General features: G+C 39.8%; 1 protein-coding gene across 5 annotated transcripts in view; it reads left to right on the plus strand.

Annotated features, from left to right (window-relative positions):
* Nucleotides 1-21260, plus strand: part of LOC115363648 (thyroid hormone receptor alpha) — a 147047-nt gene that overhangs the window by 114961 nt on the left and 10826 nt on the right. For 2 of the 5 annotated variants that reach the window (XM_030057921.1, XM_030057923.1), the window contains 6 exons: nt 410-471; nt 3073-3194; nt 7737-7884; nt 10333-10538; nt 16215-16361; nt 19395-19653. In XM_030057921.1, coding sequence (XP_029913781.1) covers nt 410-471; nt 3073-3194; nt 7737-7884; nt 10333-10538; nt 16215-16361; nt 19395-19653 — 944 coding nt within the window. Of the gene's footprint in view, nt 1-409; nt 472-2426; nt 3195-7736; nt 7885-10332; nt 10539-16214; nt 16362-19394; nt 19654-21260 lie in introns of those variants that run through there. The other 3 variants (XM_030057922.1, XM_030057924.1, XM_030057920.1) reach the window with 2 other exon arrangements.

Raw genomic sequence — 21260 nt, forward strand, 5'->3', positions numbered from 1 at the left:
AAAATACTAGCTCCATGCAGAAAGGACTAAAAAGATTAATATATTTGGCAGATGTGCACAGACTTGGCAGAGGAACACAGACTTTTAGCTTTTGATCATTTGTGTTCAAGCGACCTCTATCATAAATTGAAAAACAATTACGTCAGGATGGTAAATGTGCAGAAAGTCTGAGCTGTAAGCTGTTGTATATGTGGCTGACGGCTGAAGGATTGATGATTATTAGATACTGTTATCTTGATCTATTAGATCAGATTACATCATAATCCACTACCTCCCAGAATGACCAGTGCCTGTGGAAGATTTTGACTAAGTGGGTGTGTCATGTAAAATGAAGATGTGTTTTCACTACACTGTAATCCTGTTAGTAACTCTATGTCTCCTTGTCCCGTTCTCTTCCCCCCACCCTCAGGTGGCCAGATGGGCCGAAGAGGAAGAGAAAGAACAGCCAGTGTTCGGCGAAGAGTATGTCTGGTAAGAATTTACCATCTCCGCCTCTGTCCTTTTGTCCACACCCCAGTTCCAGCTAAACACAATTCAAAACAGGTTGCTCAGTCTTTTGATGCGCTAAATGTCTTGGCTAGCAGTGCAGTGTGGCCAGCTCCCCTGAGCTTTAAGTAGCATTCCAGGTGTAATTACTATGATAATCTCTCCATAATCTTTTGATATTCTCCTCCAAAAGTGGTGTTTAACAAAGATAAGTACTTCTAGGTGGCAATGCATTGACATCTTTTCTAAAAGCCCAATCACAGGATTGTATTTTTTTGAGTACGTCATTCATGGCTTTAGAGAAAATTCTTGAGGTGCTTGACTGTAATGCTGTAATGCAGAGCACACACAGCAAAAGACACCAGTGTTTACCAAAAAAGGAAAGGCAACTGATATACAGTTTCAAAATACATTTAGGCCTCAGGATTTATCTGGCATACATAGCCAGCAATTGTATTAAAAGCTCATGTGCCCAATTCAAGATGACGAATGTCTTCTGTCCAAATAGGTTAAGAGAAAGAAAGCCAGTGGTGGGATGAATGCAGCATCATAAGTAGTGGTGTGCTCACAGTTCATTATTATTTTGGTCTTAAAAGAGAACAACCCTCAGTGAAACAGATGGCTCCTGTAAAATGCCAGCAGCAGCTGACCAGGCAGAGTGGATGGCCTCAGTTACAACTGCAGTACAAAGTAAAAACTACAGATGTGAGTCGCCTTGATCCTGTCCTTGGTTTTCACAGCAGAGTCAAAAATACATAAAAAAAAAAAAAAAAACATGGTGTGTTTTTGAAACAAGGTTACCACATTTATCTATTTTATGTTGGGGTTAAGTAGCTTGAATTGGTCTACTCTTATGGTACAAACATCTGGACAAGTATGTCTGGATATAGAAAATAGATGTAAACAGAGAAAAGTTACCAAATGAGCTTGATGCGGTTGTCCAAATTAAGTACAAGATTAACTTACCCACCTTATACACCGCCCCCATTTTTGCTGTTGTTTTATCTCCCATCATTAGACTTAATAGCAAAGACACTATGGAATTGGTCTACTATGCCAGTATGATCCCAAACCAAATAAACAATGCACATGTGGACGAAAAATGAGTGGCTTTCACAGTTCAAAATTGACAGATGTGACAGAAGCGTCATCGATCCCTGTTAAAAGCAGCGAAACGGCTGTGTATGTGTTTCCTAGAAACATACCATGGATAGGTCTCACATACATGCTCTACTTCCAGACTCCAAGGACGAGCAATTTCCCCTCTTTTTGAAATCATTTTTTTCCCTTTGAGGCAAAAATTACAGCTAGGCCAGCAATCAACCACCACGCTGCCTCCAACAGGGTGGCCATTTGCTCTGAGTTGAATCAAGTGGAGAGAGAAAATAGGTGATGACAATGGACAGGAGCAAACAGCTTTCAGATGTCTAGCTCGGCACTGTGGATTACTTCTTTTTCTGCGGCTACAGTAGTATGAGAGGAAATGAAAAATCCAAGTAATAAATCCTCTCCCCTGGAGTGCGCTTAGCTCTGCCTGCTTTGCAGAAGCTTCTAAGCCTGTGTGTGTGAGTTTGTGAGAATCTGAGAGTGGATAGGTGCCTCTTGGGTGTATGTGCACAGGTCGGGGGGCTGTGCAGGCATTTTTATGAACCGCATGTTCATCTCTGCATGTATTTGTGTGCTTATGTGTCTGTGCAAGCATGTCCATGTACTTTAAAAACTCTTAGGTAAGCAGCCTAAGTGTTTACAAAAGGAGGAAAAACCCTGTTTTGCCATGCACTGGATGACTGTCAGTCATAATGTGGCAACATGACAGATAAGACATCCGTTATAAAATACAAAGAGAAGAAATTTACTTATTTGACAGGTGAGATTTAAAAAAAACACAAAGGAAAAACATCTCAGACATCTCATGTCAAAGACACAAAGAAAAGAAAAAGTCAAGATGACCAACAGAAATGTCAAAACGAGACTGATTAACAGAAAAATCACCAAGGAAGAAACAAGAAAAGTAACAATCCCCTTCTTTGGTGTGATTGTGAGTGTTAAAAGGTGGACATGAAGTCCAGCTGTGAGACTATGACTGGACATCCTTGTGTGTGGGCATGATACACTGGATGTAGACATGTTTTCCATTCTGTATTGTTGGGGTCCGATGCACAGGAGCGTCACTGAGGCCCCCCTGTGATAACACTTAGCCCCTTCCTCCTCCTCCTCCTCCTCCTCATCTCCTGATTGCATCCCTACTTCCACTCCTTTCCATTATGTTATCCCTCCACCTCATCGTCCACCTACTCGTCCCATTCCTGTACTTCCTCTTCACCGTCACCCTGATATTCCTCCATCATCTCCTGTACAACCATCTACTCTACATCCTGTTCTCGCTCTTATTCCCTCACCTCCCCCAACCGTTGCTTTCTTTTGCCATCCTCATCTGTCTTGTCACTGTCACCCTACTCCATCCTTCCTTCCTCCTCAAATCCTTCCTCGCCTGTCGTGCTCTCTTTCGACTGCACGCCTGTACTTCCCGTTTCAACCTCCTCCTCCTCCTCACTTCCATCCTGTCCTCCTCCTCCTCTCCTATAGCTCTTAGCATCTCTGTTACAGGGTACATCCCCAGCTACCTGGAGAAGGACGAGCCATGCGTGGTGTGCGGGGACAAGGCAACGGGTTACCACTACCGCTGCATCACCTGCGAGGGCTGCAAGGTACAGTACAGTAGGACATCTCCCACTCTTTAAAATTATTGAACAGGGCAGAGCAAAACTTGAACCAAGCAGACATGTTGTGGCATTGTTTGGTGTGGCCCGTTGTGGCATTGACATGAGATATTGTGGCATGACGGGACCTTGAGAAGCGTGATGCAGTGTGACCTCACATGATGTGACTTGGCCTGACATGGTGTGGCATGACCCAACCCAGAGTAGGGCTTGAGATGGAGCCCATATCCAGTGGTGTTCAAGTGTTCTGGTCATAGGCCATTAGCTCAGATTTGTCACCATTGATTTCAGATTTTCTTATTGCCCTACAACAGGGGTTGTCCTGCCTTTTCATGTGAGGACCCACATGTACAGCTACTGTTTGCCCCATGACCCACCCAATATTTGAAATAACTGAAATAAAGCTATTAAGAAAGTATTGGAGGTAAGCTCATTAAGTTAATTCTAAATATGTTATATGTTTACTTATGAGCAAATAGATACAATGTATTGAAATAATTCCAGTATTAACACATGCCAACTTCTCCAAGCAAAGAACACATAATCAATATAAAATTAATTATGCTTTTTATGTGGTGCCTTTTTTTGTTTTTGGAGTATGACCGTTATTGTTTAGTGTATCAGCTCCTCTGTGTGTTAAAAATTGTTCATTGTTGTCAGGTGGCTAAGAGGGCTGGTTAGGCAAACAACATTTTCAAGACATAAAATACATACAGCATGCTCCTTCTGAAATACAAAACCCCACTATTCTGTCCTCAAGGGCTGGAATGCCTACTTTAGGTTTTCTTAGCTTGCGGGCCTACCATTGTCTACTTAGCCTGCTGACACCAGCACTGCCAAAACGATTTTGGCAGGAAATTAGCTGGGAAGATTTGCAAAATTCGCGAGATTAGTATGAGTTGTGTGTGTTGTTCATGCCAACCCTTATCAAGCCCACCCTATTTAACCCTAGTTTTGCTTTTAGGTTTACCAGAGCATCTCCCCACTTCATGGTATCAAAAAAAAAATCCTGCACACTTATTGCTTGTGTTTAATTGGTTAAGTTATCATGTGCCAATGATGGCATGCATTCCAAAGGTTACCAACCCCTGACCTAGATTATACCTCTGCTGTAAGAAGAAAAATTGTGGGAAACACTGAAAGGCCATTAGGCCTAAGCTGTTTAACTTGCTTAATAATTTAATTGTTTGAAAAATAAACAAGTGAGAAGAGCTTCATTTAACCCAAAATACATGAATTTTAAATCGTCAGATATTTGTTAGACAAACTGCCTTTGCATTTGCATTTGCAAATGCATTTGATTATGACTGATAATAATAATTGCTTTGCTTATTTTTACTGTGGTCTGTCATTGAAACTATTCACAGACCACAGACAAAGTAACTGCTAGAAAAACTAGCACAGTAAATAAGTAAATTAAATAAAGCACCTGATAGTGGAAGTGAACAGCCAAATCTGGTTCAGCTAAAAAAAAATTCTGAGCCTTATTTCCTACTTATTTTAAATTTTCATTGGTATCGGGCATGTGGAACTTGATGTGTATGCAGTAAGAAGTGGCAACAAAAACAAGTGAACCAAACTGAAACAACATTTGGTAAACACACTTTAATAAGACTAAAAATGTTGTCTCAGGGCATAGATTGATGAAAGAATGTGTGAGTTAAAGTTAAGTAACGATTGTTAGTTATAGTTAAACGTGCATTTCAACTTGATTTAGGCCATTAGACTGCAGTGAGTAGCCTAAAGAAGAATGTCTACGGTATAAATGTCTGTGGTTTAACTGAGGCTCTGGCTGGTGGTAGTCAGGTTTGTGCCAGCTTCAGACAAAATTTTCTTGGGCTCTGGTTGGACAGAGTCCAACATTTTGTTCTGGTTGGTGGGTTGACGCGGGTCTGGACAAAATTTTCTCAGAGTAGCGTTGAAAATATCAGGCCAGATTCAGGTTCTAACCTGGTGTGACATAGATTGATATAGCATCGTGCGACCTGACCTGACATGACATAACGTGACATTTGGTGTAGCATGATATCACATGGCCTAATGTGACCTGATATGACACAGCCTGACGTGGCACAATCTAACATAGTAATGTGATGTGACACAACATGATATGACATGACATTACAGCACATCGCATAGGCCATTTGGACGCATTTAGTCAAATCAGCTTGCATGCACAGATGCAGCATCCCTCAGGGTCCTGTAAACTTTGCTAATGTTTGTCTTCAAATCTTACAGTACCACAAGTGTGCACATTTTCAGCAGCTGTAGGTACCAGAGGGAACCAAATACTTAACATTGTATTACAAAAATAAATGATTAGTAAGGACAACATTTAAGCGTTTTATCCACAGATAACAAAAGGCTTGGGAGCATTTCTTCAGCTTTCAGGTTTTTAATGTTTGTTTAACAAAGCAGTACTTTCATGCAAACAGTAAGTTGGCAAACCTGTTGGTACAATGTATTGTTTGCTGTTGTACTTGTTGTTGCCCTTGGGAACCACCAAAAATATATAGTTAGTTAGACTTAATTGTCCCCAGGGGGGAAATTCTTTTTCACATCACTAGGCAACCACAAACATGTAGGATAACTGAATATTGCAGAATATTGTCTCTCAAATCTTACAGACCAAGTTTCTTAAACTGCAGAACCCAGAATGAAGGACATTTTATTAAAAGCATATTCAATTTCAGGCTTGGATTAGAGAGTAGATTGATTATTTTCTCTTTTATTTTGTAGGTTGAAAAAAATGAATGGCTAAGCTTTACATAAAATGATTTTTTTTTTTTTTTTTACAAAACCTTAGAAAGGCTTAATATTTGGGGGGATATATAAAGCAATGATTATGTGTGATTTTGAAGCATACAGTAGTGGAACTTAACCTTTACACCTAGCCACGTGGCTCTTTCATTACAGACATTAAACTTGTTGCTCCCTACTGTTGCTCTCACAGTACATTTGATTGTTGATTTAACTTACCAGCCTTTGCATAGGAACATGAAGTCATGATATCAATCACAAGATAAACCCAGGTTATATCAGTTGGACATGTGTTCAACAGCTGCACTATTTTTAGCATCCGTCTCAATGACTCGTTTTTTCCTGATCAGATTAGCTAATTAAAGGGTGCTACAAACAGCCCCCTTGTACTGGGCAGAATTGAATTTGTCAGTTTATGATGTTCAGTTTTTATTTAACCAGATATTGCAATTAGCGAAAATACCACTCTTAATAGGTTTTGTGACTTTGGTTATCACTATAATCTAGTTGATATGTTGGCGTTAGTGGTGATGTATAGTTTGTACTGTGGAATTTTAGGTCCCATTGCTTTAATTTTAAGGTTTGCTGTGTGCTCTAAAGCATACATATTATCTATACTCAATCAGGAAATGAGCCAAAATGTAAAACAGGATATTACTTCAGATTCGTATATATATATACATATATATATATATATATATATATATATATATATATATATATAGTACTGCACAGCGATATCCTGTCAGAAGGCTTCTTAATTGGCAGGTGTTAGGGCTGGCAGATACTGAGCAGAGGACTATCTATAATCCAGTAATTAGTGTCATGCAGAGCAGCCAATCCATAGCCTCTAAGAATGGCTTGAGTTATTCCAGGTAGTGTTGCAGTCCTGTTCCCGGGAGATCTGCATGCCCTGTTCACTCTGAAAATGACATTTACACAGGAGCTGAATGATACTGTAGCACCATTTCTCTCTCATGGATTAATAATTGAAACTATCTATCTAGCCTTGTAGCTATCGAGTTATATGTATTTCTGTGTGAAGGTCGATTGTGTTTTATTTTCAGTGCCTCTTACTTCCCAGTCCTTTATTGGCTTACACAGTTTAATTTACATTGAATAGCAACTTTTCTCTAGTTTCCCTTTTAATAATTTCCTCTGCCCACCTCTTGCTTCCAGCCAGGTCTTAAACACACACCACCGCAAGGTGATGTGGGTAAAAGTGTCCCCCAGATGTCATATATAAAAGTTGTTATTGTTTTGCTATCACCCAGTATCAAACCATTTTTGGCAGGCAGGTTGCAATCACCAGCCTGACATGTGATGTGACCCGTTTAATAGACTTGTTTGATGCTAATTAAACGGCAAGAACATTTCATTTGTCGATTTAATTTTGAGGTTATTCAGTTTCATATTTCATGCAAAAACTGAATGCTCTCTCTGTCTCTCTTCCTCTGTCTCTGTCTCTCTCAATTTCAATTTTTCAGTTTCATCGTGCTTTATTGGCATGAAAGTTAAAGAAAAAATGTTGCCAAAGCATCAATATTTTGTAATATATAGACATTGCATTGTATTACAATATATTCCCTGCTGTGTTTGTTAGGGTTAGGTCATAATTTTAGTGATATATTTGATACAGTTCAAGTTGCAAATGCTATGCACAGTAAAGCATATCATAAAGTATATTAAAGAATACTGAGCAGATGTAGATTTCATTATAAAATCTTTCTCTCTCTCTCTCTCCATCTGTTTTTCTCTCTTTCCCTCTAGGGTTTCTTTCGTCGGACCATCCAGAAAAACCTCCATCCTTCCTATTCTTGTAAATATGAAGGCTGTTGCATCATCGACAAGATCACACGCAACCAGTGCCAGCTATGCCGCTTCAAGAAGTGTATCTCTGTTGGCATGGCCATGGACTGTGAGTCATTACAAGCCTATGTATCATTAATAATATTACTGTTATTCTTAACAAATACATGCATGTGGGGGAAGCTGGCTGCCTCTGTCACTAGACAGCTACTGAAAACTCATTTGAAGTGTGCCGCTCTCTTCTTAAAAGTTGTTATATTTTTAACTTCTGGCGCCATGTGCTCTGAGTGCCAGTAAAGACAGCTCTCAGCACTGTCAGGAAAATTCAGCAGCACATCCCCTCTGTTGAAATAAACCAGGAATGAAAGCTGGTAAAGAGCGACTCCCAGCGGCCCCACAGCCTTTAGACGTAGACCCGGTCTTTAAAATCCGAGCAAGACTTAACACTAAAATCTAATTCATTTTATTTTACAGCACTTGGATCAAAAAAGTGTTGTACCGAATATAGCCTGTAAAGCATGGCTCCTTGCTCTTGTGAATGATTTCATCCTCTGTTCTCAAATCAGATATCCCAAATATGTTCATTTTTGACATGCTGAGCACAAGCTGGTGCGTAAGATACTTAAGTCAACAAATCAGCTCAAGATTTGCTATCAAAAATTATTTGACAGCCAGAGAATTTGCAGATCAATTTAATTGGCTTATTTGGTATTCACAGCTTTCGACACACATTTACAGTGTCATGTTTTTGTGTTTGCAACAAGTCCATGATTTGCAGGAGCACTGCCGTACTAGTTAATAAGAAGAGTGGTGGATTTTACATTACAACCCTTAACATACACTTCCTCACACACAATCACACAGTCACACAATTTTATGTTGGTGGCAATATCAAATGTTAATCTGTTTGATGTGGAAATGATTTCCCAGGGGACCTTTTGATCAAACACAAAAAAATTGAATTCAAAACATCTGGAAAGTAATTGTTCCACTCTACAATTGGGAAAAATTATGTGTTACTTTAATTTCATAGTTTTACTTGTCACAGTGCTTCTGTAATTGTCTTCCTGTGGTGGGGACCTGCTGATGATTAAATCCAGATGAAACTTTGGGCATGCCTAATAAACCAGACACACACATAATAACTACATCATCCTATCCAGCTCACAGAGGTTTTGTATCACAAATCCGCCAGCAGCTACAGCTGGCACCAGCATGAAGGTCCACTGGGCCATTCCACAAATAACAGCTAAATATACACCAAAAGGACAAAAAACAGACAGATACCTAAAAAAAGATAAAGTGATAGATAAAAAAAAAAAAAGATATGGCATAAAGTTGTTTTCCCCAATAACAGTAAGCTCTTTGTCTTTACTTTAGCTTCTGCTTCAAAGCATTTTGAGTTGTACGCTAGTTTGACAGGATTCAAATGTCAGATAACCAGCAATAAAATAGATGATAACATGATATTAAAATCACAAATCACAATTACATGTAAATTAGCACTCTCATATTTCTAAATTTTCCTTGAGCCAGATTTTGACTTTATTCTGAAAGGCATGTTGGTCAGCAGTGCGCTTGATGTACGACGGTGGCATGTTCCAGTTAATTCCAGCATCACAAAAAACGTTGAACCATGTTGGACAGAAACCAAGGCAAAGAAAAGTCAGCAATACTGGCACTGATCTGAAGTGGATGTGCGTCCCTCACTCTCTGGAAATATCCATTTACATAATCTGTTGTTGTATATGTTATGGACCAGATAGGTGGTGAGCAATCTGAGATTTGCTCCATCCAGACACCTGGCCCCGCTAGCTAAGAATCTAGTTTACCAATAATCCTCAGACTGAAATCCAAGTCACATCCTAAGTAATGACCAGAAGATTTAGCAGGAAAACATTGTCCATTAAGAACTATACTATTAGACTCAAGCTTGCTCAACCTTGGGTGTGACCCAAATATTATAAATTATGATTTGGTCAGGTGAAAACACAACTTGTTAATATAGGCGAGTTCCTAATCTTACAAAGTTCTGCTTGGTTAGGTAACCAGCCTGTAGTCTAATGTGGGAAAGCAACTAATGGCAGCTTTTACCAAGGAACATAAAAAAGCAAAGGATATTTCATCATATCAACTGTATTCAAAATTTGCATTGGTATCAAACTTTGGTGCCACTAATATTGAAACCATTGGGATAGGCATTGAACACCCTGCTATTAACCACTACACCTATGCTGTTTCAACTTTGACAAGGCAGAAATTCGACTATCTGGCTATCTGGCTGGTATAAGACCCTTCAACCAGCTAAAAAGGTTTCCTTTATTTTATACATTCCTTTGTGTCAAATAGATTCAGAGGCAGCTAGTACCCAAATCAAATGTGTTTACAGCAATGCAGCGATATACAAGGTGGGAAACAACTCCAAATAAATGAACGATATCTGTTAAATTCAGTTCCACATTGTGCATTGAACACAGTAAGAGCTGAGGACCTCCACTGTGTGCCTTGAATCACCCAAAAGCCTCCTATATGTAATCCTCCTTGCCTCCCCACCCAGTGGTGTTGGACGAGGCAAAGCGTGTGGCGAAGCGCCGTCTGATCGAGGAAAACCGAGAAAAACGGAAGAAGGAGGAGATGGTGAAGACGCTGCAGACGAGGCCGGAGCCCAGCAACACCGAGTGGGAGCTGATCAGAATGGTAACCGAGGCTCACCGGCACACCAACGCCCAGGGCTCCAGCTGGAAACAGAAGCGCAAGTTCCTGGTTAGAGAACCTCTTGTTTTGTTTTTGGTGTTTTTTGCATTTTTGGTCACTTTGTAATCAGTGTATCTATTTATCTGCTTGTGCATTGTCTGTTTGTCTGACCCTGTATTTAGCTGTGGGCTTCAACAATGTTAGTGTCAAGATGGTGAACTAGAAGTGTAACATGACAGTCCTCTATATCAAGACAATATGGAACTTCAGTGTCATAAAATTCCCAGTGTGCAAATCAAAATACAGCTAAATATTTTTTTTTTTTTTTTTTCTAATTAGTCTAAGACATCACATGGGCCATTTGCAATCAGATTGTGTAAGCTTTGCTTCTATATGTATGTGTGTAACATGCTATAAGCTTTGTTTAATGAAAGTTGAGCAAGTGAGATACTTAAAGAGATTAATGCAGCTGACCAACCTAGGAGCCATCCCAGATAAGCCTAAGACATAATTGTTTTTTGGCTTTTTCTTCCATCAGCTAGCAAGCTAATTTAGCAAAGAAACAGATGTTATCAGTAAGATGTAGCAATTAGCCACTACCCAATGCCGCTGACCAGACACTCTGATTGGCTGACTAACTAGCGAGATGACATTATCTAAACACACCATAGATCTGATGTGTCTGGCAGAAGAGTTGGTGCTGGCTGCCCAAGAGCTTAAAACATCCAATATGGCTGCCAGGATACATTTCCATCTAAAAATGTATCGAAGAGGCCTAAGGTGGCATGTGCTGAATAATACAGAGAAAAAGACACGTTTGCTTTCAAAACCAAAAAAAAAAAGTGGCAAATGGCAATGAAATGTTCCATCTTTGCCATTCCATTAGTGATGGGACTCATTTCTCCCTGCACAAATTCTTCTGTCCATTCTGTAACTGTGTTTTTTTGTTGTTGTTTACTTGTAATGTAGTTGCCAAAATAATCTGACATCTTATCACCTTGTCACCTGGAAATACTTTTTGAAAGCACTTACAGTAGTTGCTATAGAAACTGGTCCAATGCCACATGTCTTATTTGAAGATAAACATGTTCCCATGAGTATTTCTCTGCAAAACTCAATGCAAGTTTTAAACAACACCCTGTACACAGAAAGTTAGGGTGGAAGGACTCTCGTTAAAACAGTTTATAGCCACAGTTTGACTTGCACTGCTGTCTCGGGACTTTTGTTAGACTTGAGGTGCCCCAAAGTCCCTTCAGTTGATTATCCTCTGATCTGTGTCTGACCCCATTTCCTGACCACTTGAAGTTATCAAAATATGTGACACAAAAGGGCAAAATTTTCCATCAGACTGCTGCACAGGTTGCGTCTGCTGGATGGAAGTAAATGCAGATTGGTCGGCATAACCCTCCCTTTTGTAAAAAGCAACACCAAAAATATAAAATAAACAGCTACTGCTTCAAACTTTAGCCAGTGAGCTCTGCTTACTTGTTACATTTTTCAGTCTCTTCTGAATAAGTAACTTACATGCAGTAATTTTAGCATGAATTAAGGTAGATTAATTAACAAAACACTAAATATCCATTTGGAAATCAACATCCAGAGGTCATAATTCCAGTGTATAAAATTTAGTTGATTTAGTGTACAAAAGTTACCTACTATCCCTCAAAAAATAGCAGAACTGTTGTCAGTCATTTTGTGAGAGCAGTTGTCATTTTTTTCAAACCAAAGATAAGTAACATCGGAATGGAACTTTATATTTAAAAGTGTAGCTCTATCTGAACAGTTTGGTGCAGTGTAATTGTGTCTGTAGCTTTAATTAAAAGGCAGTGTATATATAAGCAGGCATGCTTCCTTGCATAAGGGCTGGTTCAGAGCAGACATGGAAGCATCTCAGAGCACTGCACTCTTCCTTTCAGTGCCCATGTGAACTGTTTGGGCTGTTCATACTGGAGGCGCCACAGGACAGAGCTCCGTGGACGGCTCATGATCTCAGTTATACCACTGTATTGGTTAGAAATAGTTTCACTGCTGTTTCTGAACTGTCAACATACGTTAAAAAATAGTCTTTATGGTTTTCTTATTGGCTGGTCTCTCTTCCAGTTACTTCGATCTCCACTGATACTGCATTGTTTTCTGTCAAAGGCAAAACAGCTTCATGTCTAGTGCTACAATAATTGAAACTGTGCTGTTAACGTAGTCCAACTATGAGAAGCATGCAGACTCAACCATTAAATTACGTGTTTTTCCACACATTTGACAGTTGTGTCTAAACTGAGAGAGCGTTAAAGAGAGAGAGGTTAGGAATAGAGAGGGATGGTGAGAGAGAGACACATAGAACACAGGGAAAGAGAGCGAGAGAGAGGGAGAGAGAGAAAGAGAGAGAGAGAGGAAGAGAGAGAGAGAGAAAGGATGTTAGTGTAACCAACGCTGAGAAATACACTTCTGGTGTCAACAGCCAAGCTCCTGCACACACGTGAATTCATGCTTAGTGGCACATCCACATGCAGTCTGAACCAAGCGTCACTTTTTTCTCAGATGTTCTGCCAAAAACCACAAACTGCCTTCCAACAAATGTGTGGAAACACATGGGAATGGTGGAGACGCGTTAAAAAATAGGACAAGACTTCACTTTAATTATGTGATATTCTTATTAAATATCACAGTAGCCAGCATCAGGCTGCTGTTGGGGTTTTCAGCATACAAGCCTTCATCAGAGTAGCTGAGATATACTAAAAATGGAATTCGGTTGGAGTCCTGTTTGATATTCATTAATTCGTTTGCTAACACCAGTATTCATGGAGTATTTCATGTAGCTCTTCATTCTGTGACTTTCCACCCACCCACAGCACAGTATGTTCAAAGTTATTTCCAGTTCAGAAGAAGAAAATCAGTTCAACAGTCTTGAAAGGAAAGGCAATTTATCACTTCCCATTAAAAAAGAAACTGTTTTGACAGCATTGATTTCCTCAGCTACTTTCTCGCTGTCATCCAACTGTGATTGGTGCCAAATGCAGGCGCACATGCGATGGCACAAGCACTGGTTTGACGCAAAGGTCAGATAGCAGTTGCCAGGCAACCATTACATGCAGGCGAAGACAGAGGTCGAGTGAGCGGAGTATGGTTTTTGAAGGATTACTGAAAAATCGTCTGGGGGGCTGTCTGACTTGAGGTGAACAGAGGAGAAAAGGACACCCAGGAGAACTGAGCAGGCTCTGGACATCATGTTTGGTGTGTGAGTCATATTTGGCAGCCAATAGCACATCAGTAAAACCTGCCAAAAGGTCTGGCCAGCCCAATCACAGCCCAGATACTCGTTGTTACAGCAAATTCTGTGCTATTCTTTGATTGGCTGTTAAAGCCAAACTCTGCAATATTACCTCATAGCTAAAAGACATTTTTGTTGGAGGGATTCAGGTGACAGTTCAAATCAGGGAACATTTTATTGCATTCAGATATACAAACAGGGATTATAACACCACCACTTTGGGAAAAATCATACAAAAAAGAATGGAGTGACTGAGATGTGATTCACTTCCTCCAGAAGCAGCAGAACATAGACCTTTAATCGTGCATTGTGGACACCAAAGGCCACACTGTTTCCTATTGTATCGTTCCAGATCAAAGCTTTCCTAAATTACTAAAAATAAAGTGAGCCACTTACTGAAACAACCCGAGTTAATTGCCCCATTTGTAATTCCTAATGAAGGATAAGAACCTGTCAGTCCATAAATGTGTTACTGCACATGTTACAAACAAGTTACACTTTTATGTATCTTTATCTTTACAATGCTGTAACTTAACGTCTTACTGATAGACTGCCTAATATTCTCTCTAGTGATTAATTAAGTGTTTCACTTTATATGCCGCCCAGCTGCTTTGCCTCAAGATGTTTCCTGTGTATTATGGCTTTAAAGGTTCCCATTGTGTCAAAGCAGGATAGAGATCAGCTGTTCTGGCCATGAATGGTAGCATATTCACAGTGGGCAACATTTTCCCTGTGACACTGGACAACCTCTTATTATGAGTGTCTGACCTGAGAAAGTCAACAAGAAGTCACAAGTATATAGAGATACTATAGTAACACATCAATATTTGTTGCCTCCGTTGTCTTGGAGATGTGCCTTTGACTCTTGCACTCATATATTGCCTGAAATCCTATTCTGCTGTTGCACTCAAGGGCTTCTCTTAAAGAGAGCAGCAGCTAAATGCCTTCAGTGTAAATGAGATAGTGATCAAAGCCTGAAAGAATTGAGGCGTCTGTTGTACTCAGCTCTGCTGTGCTATGTAATGCTATACAAAGAATGTAGCACCTAATCTGTGCATTTCAAGGCAGCACAGGATCAATACAGACAGAATAATTACAGTAGAAATTAAGTAGCTATAACATATTTTTATATTATGCTGTTAACTGTTGTATTTTCTAACCCTACTTCTGCATATTTAACTTTGCTTAGCAAAACTCAACCCAGTTCCATAGTTCAGTGCTCATCCCTGATTAACTGAAAACTATTCAACTCATATGGTGCCCAGCCCAAACACAGACAAGAATTTTAACCTCTAATTTACTCTACTCCCCTGGCTGCTATCTCTATCTTATATGGATCAGCAGTTTTCAAATTGGTTGCAGGCCCATTGCTGGTAGGTTTCCACATGGCAAGGGTTCTATAATCTTTTACTGAGCATAGTCTCCAGTACAAGTATGCTCAGTTCCCAAGCTGAAAACATCTAACTGTGCATATCCTTCATGGGCATCCCAAAGAGCCAGTCAAACCAGTCGGGTTGGAAAAGTTATGCTCAGCAGTCAAACGTTGCTGTATCTTCTGCCTAGCACTAGCACTCAGTTTATTGGTTTATTAGGACCCCATTAGCTGAGCACAGCTGGGGTCCGTACTTCTATGCCACACTTCTGCATTGAGGTCAGTGCACTGTATCCTCTCATGTTGTCATCACCTGAGCTATGCCTGTACTTCTTCAAAGTACACTGATTGGTCCGCCCATTTTGTGGCTTCTGATTACGCTTCAGTTGGAGGGTGGCCAGATGGCATCACAACTCGAGAGAAAATTAACTTGCGAAATCAGTTGCATATGCAGCAATATCCACAAGCATATCTGTGGAGTTTTTTATGGCTTTGTGCACAAATGTTAAAAAAAAAAAAAAAAAGCTGATCTGAAATAAATTATTAGCAGCCAAAAACTACAGCCAAATACTTGTGTAGGTTAAACTGACCTGCTTTACCAGTTTATTGGTAAAGAAGGTATACCAGTTTAAAAATGTATAGGACTGTTTTGACCCAGAGTAACTTACCTCAGAACTTATTTGGTGGATTTTGGTGACAACATCGATTGTGGCTAGAAGATGAAATCTTGGTGACCTCCCCTTTAGCGCCATCAGCAGGCGCAAAAGGACATTGCATTTGAAATAAGCACTTATATAATAGATTATCAAAGCTTAAGTGGGTTGCAGTCATTATACCACAAAACCACCAGTATCAATTTTGTCTATTTCAAAGCCTATATAAGGATTAAGAAACTTGCCAGTTGCCAGGTTTTTTTTTTTTTTTTTTTTTTTTTTTTTTTTTTTTTTTTTTTTTTTGGCTTTTATGTGATGCAATGTGAACACAGCACCATCAGTCACAAGCTGTCTTAAAAAAGGACCATTCATTTGTTAGCTGATGCCTGAAATGGAGTTTTGGGGCTCAAGCAGTCGTCCTATAGATGGTTACTTTTCCTGTGTTGTGTTTCCAGTCAGAGGATATTGGCCAGGGTCCGATGAAACCCACACCTGATGCAGACAAGGTGGACCTGGAGGCCTTCAGCGAATTCACCAAGATTATCACCCCTGCCATCACCCGTGTTGTCGACTTTGCCAAGAAGTTGCCCATGTTCTCAGAGGTGGGTTCAGTGACAGGTGTGTGTTTGTGTGTGAACTATTAAACAACAGGGTGCTGGAGGCATAAAAATGCTGTGCACAATATCATCATTGTTTGATGTTGATGAGATCCATGTGGTCAGCAGACTTTTCACAAGGCACACAATGTGATTTCTGTACTGAAATCAAAGCCTTGATAAAATTACTAACAAGATTATTTCATCGCACATGTATGAAGTGGTGGGTTTTAAAACTACACCAGTAATTATCTTAATGAAAATCTCCTTGATTAACCCACTGTGTTACCTTCAGTAATGACGACAGAGTTCAACTCTCATGCTCATGGGATAATTCTTGTTATTCTGGCTGTATCACCCAGGTTTTTGCCATCATGATGATTTGTAAAGCTGGACAGCTCCTTGGTATTTGTACTCAAGTTTCCACATGGAATGTACCAGAGCAAAGTGTTACAATATTGTTTCAATCTTCCTCTTATCTGTGGATCAGTGGTGTAGGCAAAAGTTGTCTTTTGGGTTGGGTGTAAGTAAAAGTGGCTGGAACAACTTTTCCCAACAAATATTGGCTTTTAGTACAAATTTGGATGAAAAATAGATGGTGTTTGGTGGACCAAATTAACACAGGCAGGCCCTCTTAACATTAATAATATCACAAAAGTATTAACCAACAGCCAAAAGTCCTGTATTACACACTCAACAAGCTGACTGTCAGTCATACTTATTATGCAAACAAAATTAAAGCCAAAAACCTGTCCAGCCTCTCCAGGTGTTCAGCCATCAATTTAACAGGAAAGTGAGGGAAAGAGGAAGAATGAGATTGAAATAACAGGCAAGTGCTATACTTATTGCCTGAGTTGTTACAAAAACACTGCCTGTTGCAAAATACAGAGAATGCAACATGAAACACTCATTAGAACATTTTACCCAACTCAAGCAGTAATTATTAAAACAAAGATAACAGGAAAACATCCAGTAATTGAAATGAGAAAAAATGACACACTCAGTCACATATATTAAGTCAACCACTTAAAGTACACTAGCCTATATCTTAAACTGTAGATTTCTGGGTGAACAAAATCAGCAGCACGTTTAAAATAAACTAGCTTATGTATGAAGCAGGCATGGTAACATGAGAACGCTATATCATGTCCTATTGTTTCGTGTAAGCTTTGGAGAACTGATAAGCACCTTCAGAAGCACCTTTGTTATTCTCATGGCCGACAGCACAAGGCGCAAACGCCTGGTTTAGCATCGAATGCATGAATTATCTCAATCGCAGTGTTAGTGCAGTACTGAGAGCTCTATAATTTCCACAATCCAGAAAACACAGATGGAATCGCGGAATTTGATAGTGAAAAGAGAATCAACTGTAAAATGCGGAATATCATGGAATTTGCCAAAATATCATTGTAATTTATAAAAAATCAGGGATTCCCCTTCTATCATGAGCTTTTTTTTTTTTCTTCACATTGCCCACGGCCAGTGACCCAAATGACAACCTGCTGTGAGTCGTTACTGTATTTGTGTTTCACTGAGAGCGGGGCTTAGCCCTTCTGTCTCACACACACACACACACACACACAGGCAGCGCGCTAAGAGGGAGAGCTCGTCGCTTCAACAAACTCTCAGCAGTGCAGCCACATTGGCAGTTTTATTACAATTGAAGCTCTTTGATTAAAAGTGTTACGAATTCATCGATATTCAGTAAATTTTGAATATTTTCTTGTGAAACTGTTAGAACTTTACTCATCCACCACATGATAAGACATTTTCTGATGACAAAATGTCCTTCAATCGTACCATCCAGAATTCTGATTAATTAAAATCGAAAATCTGGAATCTGGAAAAAAAACTCAAGCAGCTTTCTTAGGGAGCTAAATGCAGTCTGTCCTAGCAGCTGAAGCAACATCAGTACAATCAGCTGTGTCCTTGTTAACGCCAGGCTTTTCTAACCAACAGTGTTAACCGACAAACGAGGCTTGTTAACCTCAACCCGTAGATCGGACACACAAAACAGCAGCCTTTGTCATGCTGCGTGTCAGCTGTAATTACACAAAATAATAATCACCCTCTTTCCCATGTCTCTTTCTCTTTCTTTCTGTCTTTCACCCTCACTCTTTCTGTCTCCCTCCACCCCTCTCCCCTTGGATAGCAGATGACTCACCACTCACTGATATTGCTCTGCACTCTACAGTAAATGAGCGGAAATGATCTGTGTCTATATATATATGTGTGAGTGTGTGCGTGTGCGTGCATGCGTGCTCTCGCCTGCGTGTCCCCTAACTGAGTGCGGTAGTCATGCATATTGTAGTGGGTCTTCCGTTACATAAACCATGGCAAGGGATTTGTTGCAAATACAAAGTGATAACGCTTTCTCTCAGAAGCAGCATTCAAAGATAACAAAGCTGGAAGCTGAAGTAGAGATATGATACCGCATCTTACAGTCCATTTCAGAATTCTTTTCATCTTCCGATTTGATTATTTTTGTTCTTTCTTTCACCCTTGATTTTTGCATCAGTTGACAGCTGTCACTGTCTCCTACGTATAGATATTGCCTGGTCCTGGGATCAAGCTATACCCAGAACATTAGAATTGGAAATGTCTGAAATATATGGGTATCAGTTTGAAAATCCACTTACTCATTCCCACTAATTCCGCTGGTTGGAGATTTTATGAAAATATGAACTACCAGGCAAACACAGGTGTTACTAATGACCTTAATGAACTATCTTGAACACAACCTTAATTAATATCATTAGTAACTTGTAATTAGCTTTATGTCAAAATGTCTGAAAATGGGTGAAAAGAGTCCATTGCATTTACTTAATAAATGCAATCCCATTAATAAATAGCTATAATGACAAGAAGCAGCAGGGACTCAAGAGCCAGCATTGCCCCTGTTATTTTGTTTTACTACATCATGTGCCATATGTTCATGTAAATATGTTAGCTCACATTGTTCAGACATTTTGGAGTCATCATGGTACTCATGCAAGCACATTTACTATTTTGTTAATCCGTTTTGATCTCGTCTCCCAGCTGCCTTGCGAAGACCAGATCATCTTACTGAAGGGATGCTGCATGGAGATCATGTCTCTTCGTGCCGCCGTGCGCTATGATGCCGAGAGCGAGACGTTGACGCTGAGCGGAGAAATGGCGGTCAAACGCGAGCAGCTCAAGAACGGCGGGTTGGGTGTGGTGTCGGACGCCATCTTCGATTTGGGCAAGAGCCTGGCTCAGTTCAACCTGGACGACTCAGAGGTGGCACTGATGCAGGCAGTGCTGCTCATGAGCTCAGGTGAGGAAATTGGTTATGCTCATTTCCATCATGCTACTCTGATATCGATTTGAAAAAGTTAGTAATAAAGCATTCATTTTCATCATTCTTATTAACTATGGTATTGTTATTGGCATTTGTAGTTTTAGTTCACAGTCAGTGCAATTTTCCACTGGTCTAAAGTGAAAGATACTGGCCAAAACATAGTAAAATATTCATCTGTGGCTATAACTGACACATAAATAATAAAATGAAGGTGGCTGTAAGGCAGGTTTTCCTGCTCCTGAGCTCAGATCACCTTTATGGATACCTTTTACCGATGCTCTGTAAACATATTTTTGAATATTTTTGGAACAAAGCAAAATGTGTATTCTCTCTGCCTCAGTGGCTCAAGTGGTAGAGCACGTACCATTAGGTTGCAGCGAACTCCGTTCAATTCCAGCCTGGATCCTTTGGTGCCCCCAAAAACCTTGCTGAATCTTGAAGATGACTTCTAAGTAAGAATTTCAGGGGTCATTTTTTTAAGGAAAATCCCCATATGTAATATTACTGTGCATTTCGTGAAGCTATATTCATGCTCCATTAGAAAATAACTGGTGGATATGCCACACTTGGCCCCTTGTGTTGACACTGAATGGGCCTCCAAAAACATGTCCTACTATCTTACTTGTAGCATCCACTAGGAGGCTGATGTGAAAGGGTCGTCCCAGTCACAGGAGTTTGTATTTAGTAAATCTGATAAAAGAAAGTGACTTGAAAACTACCCAAGTTTTTGGTGTACCCTTAAATGTGCCTTGGCTGACCTCTCACCAACTCTCATTAAACATATGAATGACATTAATCTGGTCTTAATCCACCCCAAGAACACTGAAGTTCCTGGACTGTCACCATCATTACCACAAGGAAGCCAAGCTGAAGTGGAGATCATTTGATGGGGATTAGAGCTCCCTTATGAACAAATTGTCTGATGTAAGCTGAATATTAATGCCAGATTTTAAATGAGAAAACCCACATATCCCCAACTCACAGAAACAAAAGTCATAACAACCTCATCAACAGGAGATCCTAGGAGAAAGGCATCACTTTGCGGCCCACACTGTTTGACTGACAGGTGATCTCTGTGAAGTGCAGAGCAGAAATACAACAGCAATCATAACTTTGCACCAAAGATGTCACCCACCCAAAAAAAAAAAACTTCTCACAGTCACATAATTTCAGTTCTTAAAATGTCATGTGCTGTCAGTAAATAGCACCAGGGTATATCCATGAAAGTTTGTTTGACGGTGGCATTAGAGGAAAGATCTTGGGGTCACCAAAATCAATATGGTTTAAATGCAAACCCCTCACTCGCTATAGAGACAATAGATTGATAGATAGATTACGGTCCAGGCACCCACCAGGGGTCCTTTGAGGGGCCTCCAGGAGGTCCTCAGCAATAGTTCGATAGAAATTTAATTCACCAGAAATTGCTAGCATGAGGTATAATTTTAACATTTTCTTCTTTAAGGTGTAATCTCACCACTATTTTTTTTTTAGGCTTCAAGTATGACATCTTAACAATTAATTTGATTTCTTTCAAAAACATAGGAAAATGCGATAAGCAAATTTACAACAAAAAAAAATAAATA

This window comes from Myripristis murdjan, chromosome 8, assembly GCF_902150065.1.
Source record: "Myripristis murdjan chromosome 8, fMyrMur1.1, whole genome shotgun sequence".
In the NCBI taxonomy this organism is placed as follows: domain Eukaryota; kingdom Metazoa; phylum Chordata; class Actinopteri; order Holocentriformes; family Holocentridae; genus Myripristis; species Myripristis murdjan.